At 43.4% G+C, this 18,063-nt stretch overlaps 1 protein-coding gene across 2 annotated transcripts in view; it reads right to left on the bottom strand.

The window, feature by feature from the left end:
• The window catches only part of LOC116397986 (aryl hydrocarbon receptor-like), a 27,523-nt gene extending 15,025 nt beyond the window's left edge, over positions 1 to 12,498 (bottom strand). For both annotated transcript variants that reach the window (XM_031873937.1, XM_031873938.1), the window contains exons 1-2: positions 11,956 to 12,498; positions 3,624 to 3,814 (exon numbers count right to left, since the gene is read on the bottom strand). In XM_031873937.1, the coding sequence (XP_031729797.1) occupies positions 3,624 to 3,814; positions 11,956 to 12,014 (250 nt within the window). In that variant the 5' untranslated portion in view covers positions 12,015 to 12,498. The remainder of the gene's footprint in view (positions 1 to 3,623; positions 3,815 to 11,955) is intronic.
• Between the last annotated feature and the right edge of the window lie 5,565 nt (positions 12,499 to 18,063).

Genomic DNA, 18,063 nt, shown 5'->3' with positions numbered 1-18,063 from the left:
CACACACACACACACACACACACACACACACACACACACACACACACTTGGCGGGGCTGACACTGCATATCTGCAGGCTGTCTAGAACGTGTTTGACGCCTGTAAAAGCGTTCAGGGGGCTGTTCTGTTTTAATCCACACCCTGATGCCTCCTCCCCGCAGCAGACAGGCGTCTATCCTCTGCTGGACCTGTTCGTACGGGACGACTGTCGCGGGTTCATCTGTGATTGTTGCCGTTAGTGGAGACTCCAGTCTGCAGTGGAGTTTGCGCGCTGCAATTTACTGCTAAACCGTAGAATTATGTACAATTGCTTTGCATAATTACAAGGTAGGTTTGCTTTCTCTTGTTCTCTTATCACCCACACATGGACGCCGGCTCTCCCTCACTATCTTTCAGGCTGAGTCGGATATCGGTAACAATGGGGCCGATTTATAGATAGGCGAAGCCCGTCCCCTTCCAGTGTCCCTATGGGACCCATCACCAATAAGGTCTCATCGTGGTCCACAGAAAAGGGCGGGACTTTGGCCTCTCCATTCAATTCAAAACTCAATTTTTTACTGTATACATTATGTACTGTAATTTAAATTCCTATTTTACACATCCAAATGCATCTACAGGTGTGCTCCATTGATTTCCATGAAGCTACAGGCCTCACATGAGACAGATGGAAGACAGAAGCTGGTGTATGTCTTCTTAACACCGGATCCGACATCATTCCTTGGAAAACGCTAACAGCTTCGTTGACTCCATGTTCCTGGGCCACTTGAATGTCCTGTTAAAGCTGAGATCATTTAATAGACCTGACAAACTGCACGACGTGCACAACTCAGACGACATGTGAACACGTGACTCTCTGTAAGCTCTCACACTTTAAATGTAAACATACCACAGATGCTATGTTAATGCCACGCTTCAAACTCGTCTCACACACTTCCTGTTCTTCCAGCTAACAGCTATTTACTCGTGTTTCTCCTCTCAGAAAACAATGAATATCTTGAATAGTAGAGAGACGATAAGCACTGAAACATAACAGCTGAAACATAATGATAATTGACCGATCCGGTAAGCGACTCATTTCACCCAGAGTAATGCTGTCTGCTTGTATCAATAACTAGATTAGTTTATGTCTAGTTACATAAACCAATGAGCGACATACTATTTCATCAATACCTTCGGTCTTATTACCTGCTAATCTTGTGGAATGGTACACAGTGAGCGAGGTCTACGGTGACAGAGCAGCAGTATTTATGGGGGTGATGGGTTGCACATGGGCTGTTAGATGGGACATGTGATTGTGATCGCTACAGGCCACGTCTATTCAGAGACCCGGATAACAGCCAATGTCAAGCGAACTGGAGGAGACGGTGAGACGAGCAGAGGCACAAACAAACCAGCTGCAGGAGGACGTCTGCGATGCACAAAGCTGCACAAAGAAGAAGGACAAAGTGACAAACCGTCAAAATCTCCACGACGGTCTGAAGATAACGACGACAGCTGAGTTTTAAAAAAAATTTTATTTTAAAATGTGCCGTTGTAGCGTTTCCAAGAGTCTATTAGTGGTCAAACTCAGCACCATTACCGCAGACCTTTAAATCAGCTCACACACCTTCAACAGTTTCTGTTTTCCAATGTGAATTACAAAGACCTTTCATTTCTGTTTTCTGTGGCTGATGCAACCTTAGTGCGGGATGTTTTTGGTTGACCTTTGCCTCGAGCATTACGGGAGAAAAATTAAGACGGTGGGAGAAAAATGGTTGTGTTGGTTAAATGAGGAGGACGGCATGCTGTGATTGGTTAAGGACTGTTAAATGCCAAGAGGAGTTCAGGAGAGGAGGAAGCTGTCAAACGTTTCTTTTCTAACAGGATCTGATGCATAAAATCAGAAAAATGCATGCATGCCCATATTTGCATCAGGTTTATAGAGTGTCAACTGTCAAGCACACTTTCTTTCTTTCACACTGGCACCATTTGAATTGATAGGGGTGTAAACTGCATCGCGCACTGTACTGAACTTTAGATACATTATTCACATATAAATCTCTCTCTTAATTTCTCACTTTTTCCTGTCTGGCACTATAAAACCATGTTCTGATATATGCACGAGGTGCACACATTCTCACGCAAAGTTCCTCATTTATCAACACACATTTACGTTTGAGAAAGGGCATGTGCGTCAACGAAACATCTGGCCCCAAGTATTTGATACGGCTCCGCTGATGCTCCACATGCGAAATGTCTGTCCATTTATTAATACCGTCGAGGAAAACCACGTTGAACCTGCCTTTGCATGGAAAACTAGGTTTTTATATTTAAATACAGGTAATGAAAGCTGGTGCAGAGTTTCCCATAGATTAGAAAGGTCCTGTTGTAAATGCAATTGAGCAGAGTTTATAGAAACGACTACATGATGGCGCAACTACAGCCTTTCAGCCCATCGAGCCTGTATAGCAAAGATAAGTAGGCAAGAGGTTGTGAGAACAAGCAGCGCTGGAATGTCACGAGTCTGATGACTACACATCCATTCACCCCCGATGTTCAGAAATGCATTTGGGCTGTTTTAGGTTTTCCTTTTGTTACGTTTATATTTTCACTGGGTTTACATCGCATCTAATAACAGGTTGCACAAATCACATTATAGAAAGACGACTGCTATAACGTACTAGCACAACAATAAGGAAACTAAATAAGACTACAAAGATGTCTAATCCTGATAACATCATGGCGACCGAATACATTCTGTGCACATTTAGTATCGAAACTCAATCAGCTTTGTGCCTGGATTTACAAGAAAGACAGTACTGCAGCAGCTGCAACCCGTGCAAACAGGATTATGGTTGTGAACGCAGAGATGTCTGAGCCAGCAGGCTAGCAGCTAACGATGCTAAAAGCGCTAACAACGACAACAGTGCTGAATGAGTTTCAATCTAACGGTGTAGAAACTGTGGGGAACCACAGGGTGGTCCAGCGGGTAAACACTATGAGCTCGCCAGTGGAACACACAGCTTCCATTGGAATGCCTCTACGCATTGGAACTGGTATCATGATGTTTTAAACGACCCCCAGCCCGAGCCACTACTCCGCTGGCCAACAAGCTAGACAATAAATCCAAGATTCAGTCGGGTTTTTTGTTGCGCACACAGATCCAGTGCAACATGTCCAGCTAGGAGATAGCACAGACAGAACAACGCACAGAAAATGCACCAAAAAAAGCAACCGAGACGAGACACGGATATTGTAACAACATCAGTGGAGCCCCGAGGCAACCGCGCAACTTCCTCAGGAGCCTGTCTGCCAACACCTCGGCTAACATGTCTGTTTGAATCATCTGCGAGTGGTGGACATATTATATGTGTGACTCACACATAACTGACTCATCATTCAAAGCCAGGGTGCTTGCAGTTTAATCAACATACAGTGTGGATGTGGATCTTAAGGCAAACAAAAGCGTGTTTCTTTAATAGTGACGATTGTAAGTGTTGCTGACAGAGCGGGCGGAGTAAGGTTACAAGTATCGAGGATGTGTTATTTCCGAAAACCAGATTCCTGCATGCTTCACATTCCTGCCTCGCATCTGCATGCGCCGCCGCTCTAGAAACCACTTCCAGGTGCCGACCGATCCTCACCTTTGAAGTAGCTCTTGACCCTCAGGTAACCCACGCTGAGGCGCAGCACCGACAGCTTGTCCAGACGAGAGCGCACCTCCCCCAAGAAGGGCAGGAGGTCGGTCAGCCGGTCCAGCTCGCCGTTCAGCCGATCCCGGTGGCGCTTTGAAGGGTTCGACTTGACGACGTCATTGCTTTCAGAGGCCTTCTTCCTGTGGAGCGGGAGGAAAAACACACACAGTCGGTTATTGAAGGGCCACATATGCTGAATGAGAAAGCCCGCCATCGAGACTGTGAATCAGGGCTGATTCAGTTCAGGCCTGGTGAACCGGCTCTGCCGGAGCATGACATCTGTTGTGACACATTCCACATCAGACATGAGCCGTTTTAACTCTCAGCAGACGGCTTTGAACCTACTATAAAAACACGCAGCCATGATTGTGACTAACAGTGCGGATCAGTCAACAGGATATCAGCTCCCATGATGAGTGTAGATAGAGGAATGAGGTCTTTAGTAGTAGAATGCACAATCAGCATTCTTCCAGATCCTCACGTTAGCTCGGCTCTCCATACAGAGCAGGTGTTTGATTGATCTGCGCAGTGACTTAACAGATCGCACTGAACTCGGCTGCATAAAGGTTTTTCTCCAGGGCCGCTGAATGCACCACCAAGTCTGGAAGTCCAGCACCGTAAACCAGAGCCCTGGTCTTCAGGACTTCACACACCGCCGGAGGCATGACAAATAAATACCAGAATACTTAATACTTGCCTGCGAATATTTTGCATCTAAAACTATTCGTACCAACAGTGATGCGAAATTGCGACTGTTGCAAGTACTCATCACAAAAACAGTTTAAAATAAATCTATGAATCACAAGCAACTATTAATTAAAACCGTCAGTGCTGTTGAGATTCAATACAGTATCACACGATATAATATCGTGACAACCCCTCCTGACTGCTGCTGTTAAGCATAAAACAATAAAAACCTGCCTCTTAAATGTTCTACTGGTGGACTGTCTGCGGTTCGTCTACTTGCCCACTGTCTGAACGTGAAATAACGCCATCAGCCAACAGCTCCAGTCCACTTTCTGTCTCCTACAACACAGTGTGTGTTTGTTCCTCCAGGACACAATCTTCAGCTCACAATGAATTACACAGACGCCAGAATAGAAGATATAGAACGTTACCACAAGTCACTCCGTTGACTGCGTATATACTATGTCGTTTGACAGAAGCATCTTTCACCATGACGGCAGCTTTATTCGCTCCGCTTCCCTTTCACTTAGTGAGACCACCCAACGCTGGCTGGAGATACATGTCATTACTCACAAATCAGACACACATGCTGCACCGGGAGTGAGACCGAGTGCGAGTGAGAGGGTGTGCGATGGGGACGCCATTCCTCCACCGCACACCTGCTGGGAAAAACACTTACGGCTTATAGATAGGGAAGCTCTTTCCTGCCGGGAGAAGAATGGAGGATAAGTAGCAACTCAAAATTTGTATCTCATAATGTATTTTCCCTAATTTTGAACTTTTTTTATGCATTTATTTAGTTCAGTGGTTGAATGTCGAAAGGCTTACATCCTGAAATGGGTGGGAAAGCATAGCTGCCGTCTGCTCGCCTCCACCAGACCGGACGCTTTTATAGGCAGCGGTCGCATCTAGCAGAAGGAGCGAGGAGTCAGCCGGGGTAACGAGGTTATGCACCAATGAGACGAATGTGATGTTAATAAGCATGAGCCAATCCGTTTTTTAGTTTAACCAAGTTCAATGAACTAATCCTGACAAGCGCCAAGCCCACTGCCACAAACGTGTCTTTAATGCACAAAGGCCTCTCTGTGTGCGCTGTGAAAGACATTAATAGCACCAATTATCAGGGTTAATTGGCTTAATTGGAAACGGTTGTTGTCATTTTATGGTCAGACTAAACATTCACGAGGCCTATAGTGTGAGAGTGAAAGCAAGAGTCTACAGCTGTTTGGACTGACAGCAGCAGCAGGCTGACTGTTGCTGTCCAATCACAGACATGGACATGATGCAGACAGCCAATCATTGCATCCCTCTGTGAGACAGCTGAGCGTTGTCATATCTGTGGAGCTGCACTAACAGCAATGAGGATCAGGACCCAGCAAGAATAAATCTGTATCATTTGATTTGATCTGTTTACTTTAAAGACGCCCGCGCTGCGAAATGATTATTGATGGTATTGGATTTATGCAGCTGGGTGTAAAGTGTGCTGACACTGGACTGCATAGAAATGAGACATTTACTACAAATATCCTTAATATGATTACATTAATAGATGAGATATGAATGCTGTGTAGTAAATGCATGTGCAGACTTGTCTGGTTCCTGTTCTGACTGGAACAACAATTCAAATATAACCAATGCAACAAATATTAAAAAATGTTTAGATTTTGGGGTGCATGTTTTGCTCTCCTTATTTTTGTTTTTTTATGTTAGAAAGTTGTTGCCACTGATGGCAACCAAGAGGCCACAAATTGTTTGCCAGTTCCTCCCCTCTTGCTTTTGAGCCCTGGTTTAAACAGAACCACTACGGCTGCGTGGCGTTCGCAGCTGTTTGGGAGCATAACCGGGCCTTTATGGGTCAGTCTCAGACAAGAGGCTCAGTCTTAATAAGTCAGATGTCCTTATTAGGCAGGAGTTTTCTCTGTTAAGATGTATCAACAGGAACCAATCAGTGATCTGTATCAGACTGGCCCAACCTAATCACATCAAAGCAGTTGGTTCCATCTCTTAAAAGCCTCCTCCACTTCTCCAGGTCTATTTCTACTGAAGCATATCTGCCGTCTCAGCATGTAAATTACCGACCCAAATTCCTCCCGAAATTTTTTCTCTCTTTATACCGAAACTTTGGTTAATGATAGGCTATAAAATGTCCTCCTCTGCCTCTGAATAGTCAGTGGGGAATGAAGCCTGAACTTGATTGCTGGCTTCAGACCTGAGCTCTACCTTCTGTCACACATGGAGCCAGCCTGATCTCACTCTCAAGAAATGCCTCGCGGAGAGAAAGGCCAGCATTCACAACCTTGTTTTCTCCTCCACCTTGATTTGCTGTGGATCACGGGGCTGAGCAGCAGACTTCAAGATGTCCATTGTAGGATGTTCTACCTCATCACTCAGTTTTCTATGTGGTTCCTTATCTCAAGAGCAACAGCGTAGAGGTCTGAACCCGCCCACCTCTGTCTCAGAGTCAAGGCGGCTCGCGCTGCACTCGGCCGTAATGACACTGACACACATTCGTCTGCCCGATCCAGAGCGATGACTCAGCGGTTCTAAAGGAGGAAAAAGCACGCTTTGCTTTCTGTACACGTTTTGGCTGCTGGAAAACACAGACTTCAAAATGTGGAAGGAGGAGAGTTTACAATAGCAGGCCTTGGTTCCAGACAGAGAGGCAAAGAAATAACATATGCTGCACGGAAACTTTAGGTTTTCTGTTACTTCAAAAAAAAAACAGAAAATGTGGTAAATGTGGTCCTCTCCAGCTGCATAATACAGCGCAGAACTAAATTACGAAGCGGCATTCAAAAAACAAATCAAGGACCACGTCGCCACAACATCCAGTGCATCCAGTGCATTCACTGCATCCAGTGCATTCACTGCATTCACTGCATTCAGTGCATTCAGTGCATTCAGTGCATCCAGTGCATTCACTGCATCCAGTGCATTCACTGCATTCAGTGCATTCAGTGCATCCAGTGCATTCAGTGCATCCAGTGCATTCAGTGCATCCAGTGCATTCGCTGCATCAGTGCATTCAGTGCATCCAGTGCATTCAGTGCATCCAGTGCATTCGCTGCATCAGTGCATTCAGTGCATCCAGTGCATTCGCTGCATTCAGTGCATCCAGTGCATTCAGTGCATTCAGTGCATCCAGTGCATTCAGTGCATCCAGTGCATCCAGTGCATTCAGTGCATTCGCTGCATCAGTGCATTCAGTGCATCCAGTGCATTCGCTGCATCCAGTGCATCCAGTGCATTCGCTGCATCCAGTGCATCCAGTGCATTCAGTGCATTCAGTGCATCCAGTGCATTCAGTGCATCCAGTGCATTCAGTGCATTCACTGCATTCAGTGCATTCAGTGCAGAGGCCATAGCATGACTCACAGAGTAACGTATGTAAGGAGTGTTTGAAGCGTGTTGCAATGTGGATACAATTGGAGAGATTGGATGCAGAAGTTTCTATAGATGTTTCACAACTCCCATCCTCTGGGAGGGAGCGAGCCGCAACCACTGGCTGCAGGTCAGGTTTGCACCAAAACGGTTTTGTTTTTCTTGGGCTGGAACTGGTTTGGCCAGAGTAAAGCATTCTGGGAAGGAGCCGGTTCTTTTGTCCAATGAAGCGTGCTTCTTATTGTCACGCATGCAAAGTGGTTTTTTAAATACTTTTTAGGGATGCTGCTGGGATAGCACTCGTGTCTGGAAAAATGAGAACACGTTACGGGCATGAGCCATTGTTTAGATTACAGACACGCTTCAAAACTTTGTCTCCAACGTTTAGGGTTCAGGGTTACAGGACGGGTTCTTCCTTCAGAGCACATCAACATGTGGAAGTACAGCCGGGGATCAGACCTCCTGCCTTACTGTTAACGGCCAACCAGCTCTACCGCCTGAGCAACAACGGCCTCATTTCATATCCATAACACCACACACTATAATTATAACATAACAAAACCTATATTTTACCTGAAGCTAGGTTTGGTGATCTAACACAGCTTTAACAAACACACCAAACTACAGTATTCTATCGTTAGCCGTGCACACAGCTTTATTTTTCATAAACTGAGACAGCTTTGTCCTGTAAGCACGTTGATAATAAAGTGTCTCACCGGAGTTTGTGAAGACTGCTCTTTGAAAACCAAACAAAGGGCAAAGAACAAAGGGCAACTTTGTTGCCGGGAGTGTTTTGGTGTTGTGCCAAACCTCTTATCAGCATGTCTGCCTGTGTGTGTGTGTGTGTTTCTCACAATCCCTTTGGATTACTGTGCAAAGCACATTTACACTGCTTAAGAATATGATCCAGTCTTATTAAGGATTCCATTGTTTGCTAAAATAAATGCTTAGTCACTATGAAGCATATAATTCATAATCCACTCTCTCTCAGTGTTAAGTACACATTACCACTGTGCTCTCTGGGGGGAGGGGGAGGGGCTACACACTATAATTAACTCATATTTCCACAGCAACCTGTCGGAGTGCTGCAACTGTTGAAGAACACGACTGCACCGGGCTGAGAGGACAAAGACACTCAAATGAGTTTCCTGTGTTGTCAGTGTGGTTCAGGGCAGTGAGGGCTGCCAGGCTACTGGCAACCAACTTGAGAAATTGGCAACCTATTCTTGGCTGTTGACACATTGTGGTTGCCACCGGTGGCAACCACAATGTGCATCCAAAATAAATAATTATTTGTTTTCATATTTGTTGCATTAGTGATATTTAAATATTGGTGGAACCAGAAAGATGCTGTACGTGCGTTGTGTGTTTACTGGTGTGCACAACAGGCTTCTGTTCTAGAGACGATGGAGAAACTACATTCAGCCTTTTGGCCGTGACGTGAAACGTTTCGACGAACACGTCAACATCACCAGCGAGTCTGTGAAAGTAACTCGACTGACAAAGACAAAAATAATCCTGCAAAGCAACGTACACATGACATGGAAACATGTGTTCACTATTAAGCTGACATATAACTGCATCAAATCTTAACTACTCAAAGTACAAGGTGACTAAGAAATGGCAACCATGTTTTCTGTTTCAGCGACCAAAAGCTGAGGCCGAGTTTAAAAGTTAGTTTTGATTCCCTGGCAGTCAGCAGTGCTGCACTTCAGCTGCAGATAGACAATTTAGCAAAAGCAATGCAATAAGTCACTGCCAGTTGTCCTTAACTTATTAGTTTAGGAGAGTTGAGGTAGAAATGTGGGTTTTAATGACGACATGATGGTCACCAGTTTGGAACTTGTGAGTTTGCATTTTTCACATGTGAAGTTAAGCACATGACGCAGAGTTTAAGGAGTTAAATGCACGAAGACAATGTTGCTTGCATACGGACTTAAAAATAGCGACTGTTTTAGAGTGGAAGGCTTCTTTTCCTCCTCTGGTGGTAGGTAGGATACGTTACACGGGTATGTTTATTTAATAATGCAACAGGATGCTCGGCGAAAGGAGACTGGCAACATACGCAGAAGGCGGAACGGTAATAAAAGAGAGAATTCTGGACGGGCAGATCTGCCATGGAATGCCCTGTGTAGTGACCACAGCTTTTTTTTTTTACAGTCGGGCTCAATGGTGCCTTTGTGCAGCGGAGCCCAGCTGGCCGTCCAGGAAACCTCAGTCCTCGCTGCACAGCCCCACGTCTTCAGATAAACACAGACGTCTGCACACGGCCCACCGCCTTATTCTGGGACTTTACACTGGGAACGGCCTGTAACCGAGTCACACATATCTATACTCCACTCCGCTGCCTCGTCTGTGTTCAACAATATCATTCTAAGTGTACATCTGTCCTCCCGGACTCTTTCATCCCATCACCTACGTCATCGTAACGGCTTTATGTTATTGTCTTTACGTCCGTCTTTCACTTTTATGTCACTATATGTATTTTTTTTGTCGCGTTGCTTCACCAATACAAAAAAAAAGAAGAAGAATGGACCGGATGGACAATCCCCCCCCCCCCCGAAAAACAACAACAATATAATTTAAAATAACTGTTAAAGTACTGTAATTACATTTTAAAAGTACCGCTACATTTCTACAAATATTGCTTATGTAAACAACGCTTTACTTGGATTTAGCTTGTTGTCTATTGTTAATCCCTACATTATGACAGACGTCGATCACTTTAATTCATATTTCAATTGTGACGGAGGGCAAGGCCTTCCGTTTACATCTAATTAATGTGGGTTTTAATGACATGATGGTCACCAGTTTGACATGGGAAGCTAAGCACATGACGCAGTGTTTACATTACATTAATGTAAACCAAAGGAAAATATGCCTTTAATTACCAGAAGGCTGGCGTTACTATAAGTTTCATTTTAAAGTTTGAAACTTTGGGTCAACGGACGTCCATTATTCACTCTCCTTTTAGCTCTATTTGGGTCTCCACCAACTCCTGAGAAGAACAAACAGCTTCTTGTACAGATGATTTATCAGATATTAATCATATTTATATTATTATTACATTTGTCTACCTGTCCCCTCAGAATTCTTCCTCTATTTTTGGACATTTACACCACAAAGTAATCTGCAGATTAATCAAAAACAAAACTATTGTTTTTTGTTTGTTTAAAACATACACATTATGCATTTAAAGGAGTACCACAAAATACTTCCTGGACAAGCTCAAACATTAACAAAGTTACTGCGTGTGTGTTAATACACCAATAACCAAACACTGAACCGAGTTTTAACTTATAGTTGAGTACATTTGATTATTGTATGAACGAAAACACTTGTATTTGTAATGCAATACTACTCTATAGCAGTATTAATACTTGTAGTACAACAAGTTTGTGAAATAAACTTTAAAAAAGGTAAGAAACAAGAGGGTTAAAGAAAAAGGAGAGAAACAGGCAGTACAGCACACACACACACACACACACACACACACACACACACACACACACAACGATGGAGCGGGAGGCCGTATCAGATTACAATAACATACTCGGATCCCGCGAGCCCCCGCCCCCCCCCCCCCCCCCCCCCCCCCCCCCCCCCCCCTCCGCCCTCCTCGGAGCATCGCGTGAGAGCAGCGGCCGAGTCTCCAACTTGATTGTGATTAATGCGCGAGGGCAAGATATCCATGCCAGATCCAAAGCTAGACGCATTCTTAAGGTAGTCCGCGAGAGTCGAGAAACAAACCCCCCCAAAAAAGAGAGATCCTAATCATCAACACAAAAAACACAAGAGCACACTTCAGCGGGTGTTACTCCTTATTCTGATGTACTTTTGCTGCTCAGTTATGGATATATAATCGATATAATAACGATACACGAGGACGAGGTCAACCTCAATTAGGTTTATTCTCATTTTCAAAAAGACGTCTGATTTAATAATCTAATTTATTACAACTTTTAAATAAAGCATAAACTCATTTTAACCACATGTATTTAGTTATAAGCACATACAGTCTACGGTTATAACAGCAGCACTTTATTCACTGAACTGAAAGTCAGTTAGGCGGTCTGCATGGTGCGTTTACGTACCCAAATATACCTTTAGCTTAAAAATGTACGCTTATAGTTTCACATACTAGGCAGAGCCACAACAGCTGAACGCATAATGCAAAGAGAAAAGCTTGAAAGCCACACAACAGTTTTCTTACTGTTTGAGAACAGGCTTCTTCCTCTTCTTGTTGGCGTAAGACCCCGGGTTTCCCAACATGGTGTCACTTCGATTTTAACGCACACAAACTTGAACGTTCAACGAGCGTTTGTTCGGCTAATTCACTCCTTCGTTGCTGCAGCTTTTCTCCATCCGTGTACAGGGGTCAGTGTGTTTTAGTCCGTCGCGTTTGTTCAGCCAGCGAGTCAAACTCCAAAGTTCGGAAGAAAAAAAAGGGAGAGAAGAAGTTGCCGGGGTCCGTGGAGGTTTGGTGCCGCGTTGCCAGTTCCCGTGGGCGGACACTGAAACTGACCTTGGTCGGTGGTGCGTTGAGGGTAAGATTGAGGCAGTAGTGCGAATAGAAACCGGTGAAGTTTTGTGTGAAGGGGGGCTGGGGGGTACAATTTAGAAAAGTTTGGCGCAGAATTCACCACAAGTCCAACCCATCCCCCTTCTTTGGATAAACAACGCAGCCTTATTATTATTATTATAGTCACTTTTTCCTTCTCTCTCTCTCTCTCTCTCTCTCTCTCTCTCTCTCTCTCTCTCTCTCCTCTTGCACGGGGCGTTTTCAGGAAATGTGTATGAACAGTCTGCCAGAGCTGTGTTTTAAGGTGGACTGGAGTCGTTGTGACTGTCAGGCTTGTTTTACTTCTGCTTTTGTGTACTGCGATTTTTTTTCTTCTTCTTTTTTACTTAGTTGGGAGAATATGTTCTTTGGCCGAGTTTTCTGACCACAGCAGGAAATGTTATAGAAATGTTTTCCAAATAACTTCCATGATATCTGATGCACACATATCATATTGTTTGTGTAGCTCACTACAACCTGGCTTTAGTGCTATTTTACCACTATATCACTGTATGCTGTTGTGATTTAAAGCTATTTAATCCCTTACATACAACCATGCACTTTATTCTCAGTGGAGAATAAACTAATGCTTACACATCCATGATAACGGATTTATTAAAGCTAATAAAATAACACACAAAAAAATGAAAGTGACTGTTTTTAGAGAGTTAAAAGCCTTTATTTGGAATGTTAATGATTTACCTTTTTAGCACCAACTGGCACAGAGCTTCAAGCAATACAATGTTCAGTATGTACCACAAAGTTTTGCTCCATGGGTAAGTCAAAAAGTTTATAGCTAACAAGTTAAAAAGGGGCTTTTAACTTGTTAACTATATCCTTATTTTATTCTACAAACTTTATTACATGGCCATCTACGTTAACACCCAAATAAACTATGTGTACACCCAAACACCACACCCATATGTGATTTAGCATCCCATTCCAAAATAAAGGGCATTAATATACAAATATTAGCACCCACTCTTCTGGAAAGGCCTTCCACATGATTGTTGGACCCCAGTCAGCCACATGATCATTAGTCATAGTGGGATCGACCACTGAAGTTGGGCGATGTTTCTTCCCCGATGAACTTGAAGTGCTTTCATGCCAAACTGGGGAAAAAACACTGTTGTTCATGGACCTGGCTTTGTGCACGGAGGCATTGTCATGTTGAAACAGGAAAGGGCCTTTCCCGAACTGTTGCCGCAACATTGGAAGCATCACTGCAGCTATCACAGTATGCTGAAGCATTAAGTCTTCCCTTCTAAACGTCTTGACTCTAAGAAGCCCAAACCATGGAGAACAGCCCTAAACCAAAACTACTCACAGATATGTCCGCAAACATTTGGCCACATCGTGCATTTCCAAGCGTGTTTTGAGGACAGTAAGTCGTGCATTCACGCTGGCAAATAGGTCAAATAAGTCAGTATGCATATACAATATTCTTTGTTTCTCAATGTGCGGTTGAACACTTTACTTTAGGTGTTTCTATTATTTTGTCCACCCCATTGTTTTCAGTGAAAGTAGACTAAATACAGATATGCCTCACTGTATAATTGTTCAATGTTTTAAATTCTTGAGTGTTTGAAAAGCAACATTCTTGCTCACCTCGCTACACATCAGTGACAGCTAGAGACATGTTGACTGTTGCCTAGAGACCATTCACACCCTAATGCCTAATTTACACCTCTGCAGAAAAGCTTGCACCGAACTGGAAGCTCACAGAGAGCCGCCGAGACGCACCGCACACCTCCTGAAAAATGTGACTACGCACACGGATGTATTACTGAATGGGCAGACCCGGCACAGGCCCAGGGGCCCAAAGCGTCCGGGGCACCACTGGCCCTCTGTACCAACCAGGAAGAGACTCAAAATGAGCACAAAGAGACTCAGAAAGATAACAAAGAGACTAAAACAACTACAAAGACATGCAAAACAGCTGCAAAGAGACGCAAAAGAGACTCTAAACGACTATGAAAAAGATCAAAACAACCACAGAGAGACACAAAATGACCACAAAGAAACAAAAAACGACTACAAAGAGACAGTATTACTATAATGAGATTCAAAATGAAATCAGGGGGGAAAGAAATGACCACAAAGAGACACTAAACAGCAACAAAGAGACGCAAAACGACTACCAAAACGGGCAAAACAACCACCGACCACAATAACCTCCGGGCTATGGGACAGGGAGGCGGGACAACAACGATTCTTGGCTTATCGTCCAACTCTTCCATCAAGTTTTTTATCAGCTATGGAGTATGTTTCTTGTGTTGGGCCAAATGTATATGCACTACTGAATCTCACACCTATCAAATACATGGAAGACCATCGGACAAAGGATTTAAAAAAGTTCTAGTCCATATCAAAAAGAAATCACATGGCACGCGCAATCCGCCACAGAACTAGACACGCCTGGTTCCCTCACAGAGCGCAGGAATATGAATCAGGCATCTCCCAATGGTTCCTCTGTAAACATCTGTGTTTATCTTGGGCGAACTGTACTTCCTCATAACAGCCGTCTGTCATGTTCACATTCCGTGTCTGAAGTTTGTCTCTGGTTCACGTGGTGAACCCTGTTTCCTTGATGGCACAGCCGGGGCATTGCAGACGATCCTGGCGGCACGCAGACATTTTTTGGTGCAATTTTGGAACATTTTACGGAAAGTTTCCAAGAGAAGAAAAGCTCTGGATTTTTTGCACAATTTCACAATATATTCAAATATATTGTTCACTTTAAACCCTGAGTTTGCACACAGCCCACAATGTGGGCTCAAATGTTCACAGTACCTTTACTGGACTTGCTAGTTAACTCACCACATGTCACATTTGACAAATCAGAATCTGGTTTATTGCCCAGCAGGTTTCCACACACAAGAAATCTTCTTTGGTGTATTGGTGCATGACATTAACATAATAGATTAAAAAAGGCGCGTGGAAATATGTTATAAAATAATACAATATATAAATACGAAATGAAATTGCTGTGCAGTTTTGTGCAGAAATGTGCAAAACTGTCTGAGGAATGCGCCACAGTACAAAATATAAAAAGAATATACAATGCAGAGATATTGTCCCAAAGATGTGCCATAATGTAACACATACAAACAGATGTGAAGACGTTAGTGTAACGTGTAGAGTCTCTGGAAAGGGGATAACAGGCCATGTGAGTCGGGGTCCCGGGCCTTGTTGATGAGGCCAGGTGCAGGGGAAACTGGTGTGAGGTTTCCCTCCCCGCCTCAGGGTCCTGGAGGGAGGGCAGATTGTAGATCACCTTCTCAGCAGAGCTAAAAAAAGTCAGAAGTTAATGGATCTATTTGGCAAATGAATGGATTATGTCTGCTTATGATGGTAAACGGTTACTTTCTATCTGCATATGACAGCCTTAGCAGACACTTCCCATACATTCCTGTTAATCCACATGTAAGGTTTCCATCTTGAATATTCCTGGAATTTAGCAACACACACAATAATCTCCACAATGACAACATGTATTTGTAGCCTCACTTTTGTGTCACGATTAAATGATGTCACTTGTAAATGCTCGATTCGATTGGAGGGTTGTTTCATGTTCTGCTGTCTTCAGTGAGCGTTTAGTGTTTTTACAGATGCAGTTTTATTGATTGTGTCACGATTGACAAAACATTCACTGTTGTTTCCTCATTTGCATCTGAAAAACAAAGGAAATCTGTAAAAGAAATACAGAGCAGGAAACTTCAAAGTGCAAAACCTCCCAAAGAAAAAAGAAAAGAGGAAGTGGAGAGCAGATGTGTCGTGCTCTCATCAGGAACTTCAGGTGATTGCAGTTTGACAGTTTGAAAGCTGAGAGACGCCTGAGGTGAAGGCTTTCACATGGAAGCGCTGTCATGTCTCTGAGGAAAGACAGCGCTTTACCTGCAATAGGAGATGTTCAGAGTCATAGTTACATCCGGATCTTTAGGGTCTGGCAACTAGACATTCCATTTGATTATAAACAGGCAAACATTGAACATATCTTGGATTGAAGGAATAGTTTTTTTGTTTGGTTCAACTCTTTAAACCGTCTGATTACTAGTGTTGAACTCCAAAACATCTGCACTGAAACGTGTGAATCTCACTGAGATCATAACTTAGCAGTAGAACCCAAGTTGAAGAACACATTTGTATACATTTTTTTTATGGTTGCCTTGATACACATATGATAATTTAATACACGTTCATATCACATTATCCCTTCTCTCTCAGTGATGTAGTGGTGCTTGATTTACTGCCGTTACTACGTCATACGTTCATTTATTTTATTCTTTCGACCACACAGTGTGCAACAGCCTCTGCACCAGAGAAAGATGTACAAAACAGCAGGAGAGGAAAATAAAATCGCTATTTTGAATTTAAATTAACTTAAAGATATCAGCATACAATAAATAATATCATATTATTAGACCGCAACCTGTGTCCAAGTTACAATTATCTGCCCATGGCTGCAAACTCCACAAACAATCAGCTCGTGACGAGGTGGTGTTAAAGCGACCCCTTCCCGTATGATGGTGAAACCCCCCCGGGGCCGGTTCCACAAAGATGCTCTAGACCGGTAGTGTTCGGCCAGTCTTAATGTTGATCTTAGATTAGTCTAATGCGATGTAGACTGGCTTCTTTTAATCTTAAAGATAGTTTGCCGTACTACCCACAGGCTAACTCAGTAACTAGCAGCCATGTGTCCATGGTAACAATCAGTGGGCTCATAATTCGTGGTTTACTGACAATGTTATGGTGCGAGCAAATGGAAGGGAGGGAGATTTAAGAGACCGCAGTAAATATACAGCAGTGAAGACAATGTGAGTGCTTTTTGTTTAGAGTTTCAAGTCTCAAGGCTCCCTCCAACACTGCTGCAGGAGAGAAGTATAAAAAGAGGAGAAAAGCGCACTCAGTAGCTTCTTTCCCACCCTCCGAACAAAGAAGCGTTGAATCTCACTCAGTTGACCCTCCGGGCTCCCTTACAGTCCAGATGACAGAGAAGATAGCAAAAACAGGGATTTATTCATCTCGTATCGTGCCTTTAACTTTAGTGGATCATAACATAATGGGTGTGGAATTAATCTGCAGATGCTCCGGTTCAAGATGAGACCAAACTCTTCTATGGATGTTAGTTTTTGTGCCACGACAAACGTCCAAATGTGGCCTGCAACAGACTAGGAAAGGCTTGCTTTTGGCCGAGCTGATTGTAAAAGATTACTTTTTTACTGAAGCAATTGTTGATCACTCAGCGGCCGGTTAAGAGGACGGAGGACTCAACCGCTAATTGTGGTATAAAACATCCACCGCAACCACGAGAGGTCCTTGAGCATACCGTCTTAAATAAGCATAACAAATATTAGCCTGATGGGTCAAGTAGTAGGTGAGAGTAGCCGTGGACGGACTGACAGAGACACACAAACACACACACACACACACAAGACCCAACGCATGATCTCCTCACAGTCAAACGTCTGGGGGCGATTAAAAAATGAGAATCCAAGACTCAAGACACAAAGTAGTACAGAAGTTAAAATATAGGAATAAAATAGAACAAAATTAGATACAACAAAACCGTCTTACGACTTTGTTGAGTACTGTTTGTGAAAAAAGTCTTAATTTACCCAGAATTCATAACAAATAAATCCTACTGAGAATCTTTAAGAACTAGAGCTTTGTGCAACAGAATGATTTTAGACGTAGATGCGAAGTGTGACTGTTAATTAAACTGTTAATTGAAACTGAGAAATGAGGGGAGTCAGGCTG

This window comes from Anarrhichthys ocellatus, unplaced genomic scaffold (assembly GCF_004355925.1).
Source record: "Anarrhichthys ocellatus isolate YVR2014 unplaced genomic scaffold, GSC_Weel_1.0 scaffold77, whole genome shotgun sequence".
NCBI classification, from domain to species: domain Eukaryota; kingdom Metazoa; phylum Chordata; class Actinopteri; order Perciformes; family Anarhichadidae; genus Anarrhichthys; species Anarrhichthys ocellatus.
This window is presented reverse-complemented; position numbering and strand designations above follow the sequence as displayed.